Raw genomic sequence first — 12543 nt, 5'->3', positions numbered from 1 at the left:
TTGTTTGTTGTCTAAGTGGAGGGGGTGACGGAATAATGGGGAAGCTGTCAGCCCAGAGGAGACAAATGATTAAATAAATCCCTGAAGAACATGTTAATTTCCTGAGCGTGTCCATATGCCGAATTCTGTACTTTTCACTCCTCCTTTTCCTTCCCCACATCTGGAATGCAACAGTAAGTGCACATGATCTTAAAGTCTATTTCAGGGGAATTTATGTTTCACTTAGGAAAGACTCTCACGTATCTTTCTCATATCTGCAGCACATTACAGAATGTAGTGTGTGTATATAAGTGTGAATATACATATACACAAAAATTTACTTAATGCTGAAATTGGGCACCTTGTGTGTTTCCAGGCACTGTGTTTTTACTGGAGAAGAGGATCTGGCTCTAGAGGTAGAATCACAGAATATCCCAAATTGGAGTGGACCCATAGGGATCATGGAGTCCAACTCCTGACTCCACACAGCACCACCCAAAATTCAAACCCCGTGTCTGAGAATAGCGTTCAGACACTTCTTCAACTCAGGCAGCTTGGGACTCTGATAGCCAGTTCCATGTTCACCACCTACTGGTAAAGAACCTTTTTCTAACTGCCACCTTGACCCCGCCAACGTGGCTTCATGCCAGCTGGCTGCAAAGCAAGGCACTTGCATGGATTGGCTCAGGATTGCATTGTGAAGACTTTCTTTTAGTCTGTTAAATTTCATCTCAGATTTCAGTTTCGTGTACTTCTTGCATAACCTTACTGCAGCTACCTGTGCAGGGAAGCTGTAATGTTACAGCAGAGTGTAAAAGGTGTCACTTATTTGCTGAGGCAAGAGTGAAGTTTTATTGTAGTGGCTGCCTCTGTGGAGCCCGAAGGTTGTTGGCAGATGCTAGGGAAAGTGCAGGCTTGGTGACCACCAGGCAGTGCTGTCCGTAAGAGCAAACGGTGCCCTCGCAAGGGGTTGTCCTTCAGCGCTGAGGACTCAGCATTTGGAGATTCATCCTGCTCTGTGCAAATCCTGGTGGATACAGATAGAGTTTCTGCATGTTGTTGGTCCCTGTGAAGGATCAGGGATCCTGAGAAAGAAGGACCAAGTTCTGGCAATTAAGAATGTTCTTGCTTCATCTTGGCAAAAGTCTGTTTCTGGCTGTTCTGATTAAATAAGCTTGCTAGCAGAAACAGCAATGATATTTTAGTCATGAAATATAAATTTGACACATTCCTCTTCTCTGTTTACGCCCTTCATAGCCAGTATCTGAAAAAGTCTTCTCTATGAAGCACAGCACTTCTCACTGTCCTGAAAATACCCCGTGTCACTTTGCAGTGCTGTTTGTGAGCATGCTGGTACGAGTTCAGCTTGCCCTGAATGCTGCTGCAGTGTGCACCTGCACAAAAATGTATTCTAAACTCTCCAAGATTTCATAGATAACATCTGGTTTATCTTGGTTAATCTTTATTCTTTCTACGTTCACTTTTATCTATCACACTACATATCACACTATGACATGTAATGGATATAAAGTGATTAAGTGGCCACTCCTGGCACCTTACTGTGCTCTGATACATCTCTGGGATGCTCATTTTTGTTTCAATGCACAGTGTGTGTCAAATGAGGCTATCTTACTTTTCTCAGCTCCCTTGAAACAGTAGATCCTCTCGAGGTGAACTTCACCTTCAGCTGTGGATCTCGGGGATCTGTGCAGAACAAAATAATTCAAAGCACTGGGACCAAATGTTTCACCTAGCGAGGATTTGCAGGGGTTCCCAAAATGGGGGCTGCCCCCATCTGTGTGACAGAGAACCAGCAGAGGAGGTGCTGGGATGGGAACAGCAACAGTGCCCGAACAGTGCTGGTTAGTGTGAGAGCCAATGTGACCAGAGGCTTCCTGAACTTGTTTTGCAGGAGACAAAACTCAAGGCTGCTGCTTTATTTGCAGCCGAACCCTTTTAGAGCGTGTTTATCCCTGCTGCAGTTGGTGAAGTGCTAAGAGGAAGGTGTTTATTCCCTAGCAGTAACACCATCTCCTACGTAAAGATGGTTCAAGATGTTTAAAACATATAAACGAATATTACATAAAATCACAATGTATGAATCTTAGATTTCTCAAGGACTTTCTAGAACTCCTGGTTGTGCCAGCACCATAGCAATTGCCCACTGTAATTTCCACCTCTCCTCACTCTTATCTCATTTGACTTAGAGTTTATTAAAATAACCTTTTCTTTAAAAAGAGGTACTGGCATAAGCTGTAAGTGTGACTTCTAGCTAAATTGAAAAATAGGTTTTTTTTACATAGATAATTGAATTTCAACCTTCAGTTGCATTTGCTTTAAATACTGTACAGTGGATTGGTTTTGCACATTTCAGTCTTTCCTGTTTGCAGATGTTACTGAGTTACTATGTGGCTTCTGGACACTGATAAATTCCTGGTTTGCAGATGTTACCATCTGGACACTGATTCATTCTTATTCAACAGATCCTCCAAACTTTCAGTTTGATAGTATACATAATTGCAGATGCATACTAAAGCACTCAGTACTTATATTTCTCTCATGCTATTTTCGGTGTGTGATTTCTCCCTGACAGTTTTTTCCAAGATTTTGTTTGGACTTAAGGTTGCATTCCAGCTTTAAATCTGTATTTGTGCTCTGAATTAAGAGCTTTTCCTCTTCCAGCCAGCAGCTCGCTCAGTGCAAGTGGGCCAGCGGGCTGACCTGAGCTCAGCTGCTGCTGAGGCCCCTATCCCATTTTAGTACGTAGTTCAGGGGTTTACTTTGCACTGTTTCCTCAAGGAAACCTATTGAGGTTTTGTTATTTCTATGTCCACTGCTGTATCCATCACTCCTGTGCTTTCAGGCTGTCCAGAGGGCTCAGCAGCAGTGAAGCACATCCGGAGCACCCCTGGGTGCATGGCTCTCTCCTTGTTGTATTTCCATGTGTACTCCATGGGCTGTGCAAGGGCATGGTTGGTGGGTATGGCTGGGAAATGTGCTTTCAGCCCTCATTACGGATCTCAGCCAGTCTGGCCAGGTAGACGCAGGCAGTCAGTTGTGCAAGTATTTCTGTTTCTTTGAGGGGGAATGACTCAGCTGTGAGCATGGGTTACTCAGTGTAATAGTTGACTCTAATATCTTTATTTTTTTATTTTAAGAATCCCAAACAAAGCAGATTCCTGCAATTTACCCTTAATTATACTTCATTGTGAATTAAATCAATATTAAAAATGTATGACATCAATAAAGGTCTTAATGGGGCAATGGCTTCTCTTCTGACAGGCAAGTCTTCAGTTTACATGGTACAGGTATGCAACAGCATCATCAGTGTTCATTTGGGCTATGTAATGTAAACTGCACCCACGCTTTCACCTTTTAGCTAATACACCTTGACTCAGTAGGTGGACATGACAACAGTGCATCCTCATTCTCTTTCTTATCCACTGAAGTCTGTGGGATTCCCACAAGTAGAGTGGCTCTGTACACAGGTCCCTGTGCTGAAGAGCCACCCCATAACCTCAGGTGGGTGATCCCTTTTAGACTCCAAACAGCTGGCCTCTAAGAAGTTGTTCATACCAAGTAAGCAGCAAGATTCAGGAGCTGGGAGCACAATCAACTTGGATTTCTACTGCAAATTTAGTTTGCTGCCAGTTGAAGTGTCTTTATTTCCCACATTTCCGTTCCCCCTTTCTTAAAACCAGCATGACATCTGGAAAGAAAAGCAGTTGAGCTTTTTCCTAAACAATGTGTTTTCTTGCGGGACTCTTTGCTTGCTGCTTTACCATATAATTAAAGGGGATCAAGAGGAGGTTCTCATTCCCTATGGGAGCATATAGAGAAGTGAAGCTTCTACCTGCTCTTAACCTTGGAACTTCAATTACAGGTTTGGGATCTTGGAGCAGGTCCTCCCTGTTTAAGGCAGGGAGCAGGCTCCCCACTTGTTAGATGCACAAAGACTGATGCTGGCTTCCTTATTTGTTTATTTTAATTAGTCTTAAGTGCTTATTCTGGTCTCTCTTTTCAGTTTTACAAAATTAAAGTCCACACTATGAAACTCAACGCCTCCTGAGAGAAAGCTTTAGTTCTCACTCACAATAATAACAGTAATAATAACAGTATATTTGAATGAAGTCAGGAATTTGGATTATCAGGAGCTTTGGCCAAACTTCTGGTCAGCCTCACCCTTGTGTCAATGGAATCCCACCCAGATGTCTGCTAGGGACAGGGAAAAGGCTTCTTGCTCTTGTTGGCTCTTGGAGGATTGCATTACCATGCCTGATGTCTCCAGCATAGAATCATAAAGGTTGGAAAAGAACAGTAGGGCCATCTAGTCCAACTGTAAACTCATCAGCACCTTGCCCACTAACCCCTAGCACACCAATCTGGGCCTGCAGCATCACTCCGCACCAAGGGTGTGGACAAATGAACTTTGCTTCCTCTCCTTTCTGTGCACACATTGCTTCAGAGCAGGACTGGAAGCTGTCCTGGTTTCGTAGGTACAGTAGTTACAGCTATGACTTAGCAGGTGCTGACATGAGGTTTCGGTGCCCGAGTTCGGTGCTGTGGGTTTTGTTGTCATATAGTGAGAGCAAGATCATGTCTGTTCTGTAGCTAGTAAACGTCTACCCCAGGATCCACATTTCTGTGCTGCCATACAATATCTGAAGGACATGCAGTTGCTCTGCATTTCAAAGAATGATTATTTCAGATACTTCAAGAGACGATATATTTGGACCTGCTCCCATACCTGTATGTTTAATATATAAAAACAGGACTTCATCTTGCTGCCCCAAGAGGCCCAGTCTGTTCCATGAGTTTTCCACCCCCGCCTGGCAATGCCCTCAGGTACTGGCCCTGGGCAGTGCAGCAGGAGTGGCTGTTGGCTGCACCCTGCACAGCCAGTTTTCTGCTCCCTACACAGACTCATTTTTTCCCTCCTTGCATTTGAATGTGTGTTGCTGCATTTTAAAACTCCTCCAAAGGTTGCTACATTGTTGAATACGAGGGTTAGAACATGTTCTGATTTCTATATAAAAATTTTGGGAGTGGAAAAAAAAAACAAACGCTTGCAACTTTTTGGAGAGTTTCTTGAGGCAGAAGGACACTGAATGAAGGCACGGGGTGACCTGAAGGCAGGGAGAGCTTCCGTGCCCACACAGAGGTTTTGTGACTCTCCAGTTTCAATGGGACACTGATTGCAGGGGTTGGGTTGTTTGAAATGATGATGGTTTCTGTTTCCAAATTTGGTGTTAATAAATACTTTGAGGTCAAACACAGTGGATTGCTTGCTGTTAGAAACTGACCAGATTTATTAATTCCAGAAACTAGTACATAGACAAGAAACAACTTTAAGAGATAGGTAATAAAATTATAGTTTGCAGGCTATATGATACACTAAAACCATTGCTTTGTTCTTGAAGTATAAATGTAGGATTATAAACTAGGTCCCATGGATTTAGTGGTAACAGATATTTTCCTTCATTACAGAATTGTGTTGAAAAAAAAAATCACAATTTGCAGCCAAATTATTTATCTAACATTAGAGTTCTGAAGATGATTTTAAAAGTTAATTAAGCTTAAATCTGGTTGTACTTGATTCATTTCCTGAGTCTGCAGACAGCCATAAGCAACAACTCTGGTCCTATTCATGCCAGAGGGCTGTATTAGCTCTGACAGCTGCAGACTGCACTCTTGGCACCATCTCCTAAGCCAAAACACCTGGCTAATATACTGCTAACACAAAATTGCACTCCTTTTCTTATGTTCAACAGTTACTGCTATTCTCTAACCAATTTCTAAAACCTTGGCATTTTCTTCTGCATCTCCATCTTTATTGAGTACCACCTGGTATTGCAGGGCTTCCTGTATGTCATTGCTGCAGAGCTCACTTCTGTTGCTGTGGTGTTACTCTGCAGTCCGGGTATGGCTCCAGCATGATGAAGCTCATTTGGGAGTCACCCAGAATTTCCTCCACCTGCACAAATGCCCTTCTCCTGCAGCTGCCCCAGGCAGGTCACAGTTAGGATTGAATGTTCCTTAGCTTTAACTCTACAGAAATCTGAATATGCTGAGAATATATAGGAATATGGAGGGATTGGGAGAAAATCTGTCTGTACTTTCTGAGCTTTTATGGAGAATTGTGTGGAGACCTTGGAGGGTCATGCTTGTAGGAACAGAGCCTTGCTGCTGAGCTCGGAGTGGGCATTTCAGAAACAACAAGCCTTGTGCTTACCCAAAATGTGTTTTATGCTGGTTCAGCTAACTTGAGTTAAAAGATCATTGTGAAATACTCAAGTTTTTGTATGTGGCTGGGATTTTTGTGGGAGTAGCGCTCCATTTTCAACATAACTATGCTAATAAGGATACAGAAGCTGGACATATCTTCTTTTGGTCTGCTGGTGAAGGTCAAGTGGAGTGAGATGAGTGAGAAATAGGCTCCAGGTGGCCCTGGTGTTTCAGGTGCCAGTTAGAAGTCTGAAGTGAAGTGGCAGTTCTGCTAGCTCAGTTGTAATTTTTGCTTGAAACTTATTCAAGTTACGTTTTCTACAGACAATGTGGTCTTTATAATACCAAATGCAACATAAAGAAAACAATTTAAAAATTGGTACTTCATTTCATACATCCTTCTTCTCGCTCTTTTTTCCCTCAAACTTAGTTCAAAGCTAGTAGAGGTTTCCTCCCACACAGTAGCTGAATGGTTCGTACCCCTGAGCTTGGAAGACCTTTGTAAGAGTTTTAGCCCAGGATCTTCAGCCCTGCAGAGATTAAACAAATGAGAATGATAGAGCTTATCCTATTCAGCCACAAATCTTTAAATCTGACTTGAGAGAGCATGAGCTTCTCATGGAACAATGTGGAACTGGGGCAACTCGAGATGCCCAAAAAGGGCTAACCAGGCCATATTCAGATGGCCTCAGTTTTATTTTGTGATCCTGTTACATACGCAACCAAAAACCATTCTCTCTTGCACCCCACTATCTGTCACTGAACATGCCCATGGTGCTAGGCTCAGGTGGGAAAGCATCATCATACAGAGTAGTTTTACACTTGGCATAGGGTAAGGGACAATCTTGTTTTTAGGAATCACAGGTTGTTAAAAACACACTTCACACAGAGAAGCTGAGGTACTTTGTTAGATAGGTTTACTGTAATCTAAAGTCAAGGTCTTGGTTCATGTGGTAGCAAAGTATCACGTGTTTGTTATTTTAATTGGAGATTCTAAAACGAAGGTGTTACCAGTTTCAGGAGACAGGTAAGCATCTGGTCTGGCTTTAATTATTAAAGCAATTGCAAGAAATGTAACAAGTATTCATTAGTTCAGCCTAATTATTCAATGTCAGGATGAAACTTCAGTTCCTATGAGTTGTGGAGCTGCTCACTGCAGTCCGTATCACCTTATTAGTGGTATCCTAGTGACCGCATTTCCTATTTGCTCCCACGGGTGAGATCTAGAGGTATGATGGAGCGCTGTTTTGCCTTTTTCCCAGGATGAGCTGGATGAACTGCGGGCTGAAATGGAAGAAATGCGCGATAGTTATTTGGAGGAAGATGTTTACCAGCTGCAGGAGCTCCGGCGAGAGCTGGACCGGGCAAACAAGAATTGCCGCATTCTGCAATATCGTCTCAGGAAAGCAGAACAGAAAAGCCTGAAAGTTGCACAAACAGGCCATGTGGATGGAGAGCTCATTAGGAGCTTGGAACAAGATTTAAAGGTAGGTGAGAGATTTGTATTCACAGCGAAAGGGAGCAGAACGGGGTTTGGCTCCCTGTAAAGGAAGTGAGGGTGACACATGAAACAGGCAGAAGTTCTCAAAATGTCAGCACTAATTTCCTTCTTCGGCAGTGGAAAACAAATGTTCAGCTTCTCATCATAAGAAGATGCGTTAGCAAGTAAAAACCATGTGCTTAGCCTCAAATGAAAGAAAAGCTGTCAAAATTATATTGCTGCACTTGAAAGATTTAAAGGGTTTTATTTCACTGGCTTTACTCAAAACCTTAGATTTCCAAAACTGTATAAACAAACCCTGATATGCTTCTCCCAATTCATACTGTTTCCTTCCTTTTACTTCTTGCTTAAGTCAATAACTGAAAAAAAAATAGTCACCATTTCATTTCTTCTTGCCTAACAAGCTATTCTCATACAGGAACAGACAGAGAATAGAAATGCTATTCCCATAAAAACAAATTCGTGTAAAAAAAAAAAAAAGAAAAAGAAATAGTGTTCATACTGAAACAATTTTCACATTTTTCAGAAGTGTTTCCATCATCTAAGCTTTGTATAAGCATGATGCTTATCTAGCTTTACTTGTTATCTTTCCAACTATTGCCATAGTGTAACTGTTTTGAAAGTGGTTAATGGCTAGAAGTAGTAAGCATTTGGTACTTGAAAATGCAAAATATAAAACCTTCTGAAGTTGGATTTGTTGGTTCCCAGCAGTGGAAATCTGAGTGACGTATCAAGTGATCAAACCTTTCAAAATGTCAGACTCGATTCTCTCTTTTATGGCAGGAACCAAATGATAACCTTATCATAATAGAAGTGACAGATTATTCAGCAAAAATCTTGGCCATGGGTATCCAGTGTTTTGGCTTGCCTGGGCCACACTGAGTTTCCATGGAAACTACAATGATACTGAGAGCACAGTAACACTATTAGAGAAAATTCTCAGCTATACAGTGTTGTTTTTGCTGTTTACAGAACTGTTTAGCTGGCATATCAAAATCCATAAACTTATTTGCTGTAACTTGAGTTGGCACTGTACTGCATCCTCCCCATGCCCTGGTTTCAGCCCAGATGGGGTTAGTAGTGCACTGATGTTTGGTCAATGCTGAGCGACAATTGTGCACCTGGGGACAGGATGGGTCACAAGTTGGACATGCCTGACCTTGTCCATAGATCCAAATGAAAGAAATCATCATAGAATTATAGAATGGCTTAGGTTGAATGGGACCCCAAGGATCAAGTTCCAACCCTGATAATGAGTTTCTTAATTTGCTTGCTTTGTTTTTGTTGAATTTTTGTAATTCAGTAATTCATCATTTTGTGAGATGAATCACTGTTCTGAATTGCTTGGTAATAAATATTCTTTCCTGTTAGTCTGGACTCATAAAACCTAAGCTAGAATATATTTCTGTTTTCTTATCGCTCCTGCCACGGTATGATTGCTGCTAGAGAAGCAGATCTGGGTAGACGAGACTGTTGCATGAATGTGGCTTTGATGGACGACCTGTCAACTGTAAAGCACTATATCTTTCATTTTATCCATGTGATATGTTGGGACTTTGATGCATAGGCTTCATATCTGCTTGTTTCCTCCTGCTGTCCATGACATTGCCTTATCATAATGTAGAAAGGATGGATAATCAAATGTGTGCTCATCTTGGATTAGAAATAAATATTCATTTTGGTATTCAGAAGTCTTGGAGCCTTTAATCGGCAGTCTCATAATTGAATTGAAAATCTGTTGGCTGTCTCTTGGATGCTTCCTTCTGCAGGAAACATTCTATAGGTGTTGTTCTCGTGGATCCTCTTCACGTGTTTGTGTTTTTCTGACCAGGTAGCCAAAGATGTTTCTGTCAGACTGCACCATGAGCTGGAGAGTGTGGAGGAGAAACGTGTTAAAGCAGAAGATGAGAATGAAGTCCTACGGCAGCAAATCATCGAGGTGGAGGTATCCAAGCAGACACTGCAAAATGAGCTGGACAAGCTAAAAGAGGTAAGCGGTAATCAGGAAAATTGTGCAAAAGAGTGTTGGTAGCTAAGATGGAAAATTTGGCACACAGGACTAATTCTTGCGTGACATGCATGCAGATATTGCTTGTGCAACTGTCTAAAAGGTCTCAATTCCCTTTGTTATGCATCTCAGGTGTGTTAGTAATTTACAAACGGCAGAGGGTAGGTGAGTGGTGTTGTGTGCCTTGTCCTGGGCTCCTCACAGGGCTTCTGTCTCGTTTTAAAACCAACTCCTGTCAGCCTCTTTCTATTGGAGCAAAGCTGCCTTTGATTTGTGGCCAGCTATCTGACTCCCCTTTACCCAGACCGGGACTTCCACCTATTTTAGAGTCAAATGAAGTGTGCGTGACTCATCCCTGAGAGGTTAACTTGGATAGGCAAGCTGCCGCCTTGGCTGCTGCTCTTCAGTGGTGACAGTGGGAGCCACCAGCATGAGTTAGGCAGCAGGAATGTGGTCTGTAATGTATAAATAACATTGCACTTCAGGCACAGAAGCACTGTCTGTTGAGAAGAGGGATCATCTCAATTGGAGCTGACATGTAGTCGTACTGGGTGAAGTGATGATCCTTGGAACAAGTGAGCTAGGAGCAAGGGACAGTAAAGGAGAGCCAAATATTAAATGTGTCCATATCCCGGCCTGTAGCAGTATTCCTTTCTCTTGTTCGTACAGCAGATTGGCAGCTCTCAGCCGCTGCTCAGTTCTAAACCAGATTGAGATAGAACATTCAAACTTAATGAGGTAAGGCATTTATCCTCTGAGCCCTGGTCAGATTTAGAGCTGGTGCAATTATGTGTTATTTTAATCTTTCAAACAATGCTTGCAAGTCAACTGGCACAAAGCCCGTTTCAGTTTCCTAAGGACAAACTCTATATTATTTCTCTGCGTGTTTTGAGTTCTGAGGATGAAGCAATCCAGAACAAGAGTTTTGAAGCATTTTGTACGTAATGGACAGATTATCAGTAGTTGTAAACATCAGCATTGCTATGATAGCATCCTCTAAGGAGGACACAAAAGGAAAGACTGGATGATATTTTATCTTTTCTTCTTTCTCAAGGTTGTTTGTGAATGCTGTGCTTAACGGACATGATAGCATGTTACAGGGTACTCACTGTATATTTCACACAAAAATACTACATCACCCACAATACCTAATGTCTTGTTTGTTGTTGATTAACTCACAGTTTGCTAGATATTGCTTGATGATCTTTGGGATTATAAATAGCTCGAGAAAATAGGTTGTGAATTGTGGATTCTCAAACTAACTCTAACCAGGCTGAATTTACTCTACTCCTTAGATTGCTAAGCTGAGCAAGGAAGATCAAAAAACTCAGCTGTCTTCTGCTATGCAAGTAGAAGTGAGATACCCTCACTTTGGAAGCAGAATTGCCCCCACTTAGAGGCAAAGACTGGTGGAGAAATAGGAAAAGAGGAGTGGTGCAATGATGGCATGTATTCATTCTGATCTGGGCGCACAGTATAGCATAAGGTGTAGTAGTCACAGTAGATGGTTTTTCATACCATGACTGGTGTTTATCTGAAAGGCAGAAAAAATGTCACAAGGTCACCATGGGTTAGAAGAGGGAGGTTTAAATCCTCTGTGGGTCACATGAGGACAGATGAGCCAGAAGTTTGAAAACACAGTGATATTTGTGCCAGATATTAGTGTGTTTGCAAAGTAGTTTACGTATGGCTGAAAAATGCAAATTAAAAAAAAAAAAAAAAAAAAAAAAACAAAAACAAAAAAAAACCCAGTTCTCTTGTCCCCAAAAACGTGTTCAAATAACTACTAGAAGAGACTCCTCTTTACATTTACATTTAATATGTACAAAGCTCTAAAAGAATGTATTAAGGTCATGCCAGTAGTAAAACCAGTTCTTTATATGCCAGGAGAAAAGTGACCCAAAGGCCATATAGCTTCTTCCCATTCCACTCTGCCTGTGCATCTTGTCTATCCACAGGCTGGCACTTCAGAGGAGTATCCTTCCTGCTCAGGCCCTGGAGCATTGCCCAAGACCCCATTAGGTAGTGTTCACTCCCTGATGCAGTTTACTGTCTTCATATGCTAATTTTCCATAATATCCTTGACTGCTTGCAGCCCATTTAATCTGTCTTCTGAACTACAGAAAGATTTTCTCATGTCTATGTTCATGTTCTCTGTTTAATTCAGTGCTAACTTCTCCTTTGTCCTGCTATACAACTCCCTCAGGTCTAATTTCTTCTTGCAGCAAATAGCATATATATTGATTGCCTTTTCATATCAGAATTGTACACATCTCTGAAAGCAATCTTTCTTTAAAGCTACCTTCACTTTTATAATGTTCCTTTGAAGAATTCCTAAACAGTTGTGAGGTTCAGAGGAGGTATGTATTCTTTCATCCCAGTGCCTATTTCTGTCTTGTGTGATACTTTCAGCAGGACTTTTCTGTGTGAAATAAATACAGATTTGCTCAATCTAGATAAAATTCTTAATCTCCTTCGAGAAAGCCCTGCAGTTTTAGCTGGGGTATTAATTTTTGCTTTATCCCGACTGCATTATTTCAGTAGATAGGAGATAAGCTTTCCTGCTTAGTCACTAAATAACAGTTCTCAGCTTTGCAATTAATAGAAGCAACATTACAACAAAGAGGAAGGTTGACAAGAAGTCATCTGCCATGGCCTGTGCTGTATTCTCATCTTCTGCTCTGCTGCTGCGTTGCAGCTAATGCAGTTTCCTTCCCAAATGCTTTTGGATTCCCAGTTCACAATACGCTCTCATAAGCTTTTGCATGATCTACCAAAAAATACATCTAGATTCTTTTGTTTTGTTCCGGCATCTTGCCATCATCAAAAT

General features: G+C 41.6%; 1 protein-coding gene across 7 annotated transcripts in view; it reads left to right on the top strand.

Moving 5' to 3' along the window:
- Positions 1-12543, top strand: part of MTCL1 (microtubule crosslinking factor 1) — a 100439-nt gene that overhangs the window by 3298 nt on the left and 84598 nt on the right. For all 7 annotated transcript variants that reach the window (XM_085220799.1, XM_085220796.1, XM_085220793.1 and 4 more), the window contains exons 2-3: positions 7467-7695; positions 9541-9695. In XM_085220799.1, coding sequence (XP_085076925.1) covers positions 7467-7695; positions 9541-9695 — 384 coding nt within the window. The remainder of the gene's footprint in view (positions 1-7466; positions 7696-9540; positions 9696-12543) is intronic.

The sequence above is a fragment of the Meleagris gallopavo genome, chromosome 3 (genome assembly GCF_905368555.1).
Source record: "Meleagris gallopavo chromosome 3, MGAL_WU_HG_1.1, whole genome shotgun sequence".
Classification (NCBI taxonomy): domain Eukaryota; kingdom Metazoa; phylum Chordata; class Aves; order Galliformes; family Phasianidae; genus Meleagris; species Meleagris gallopavo.
This window is presented reverse-complemented; position numbering and strand designations above follow the sequence as displayed.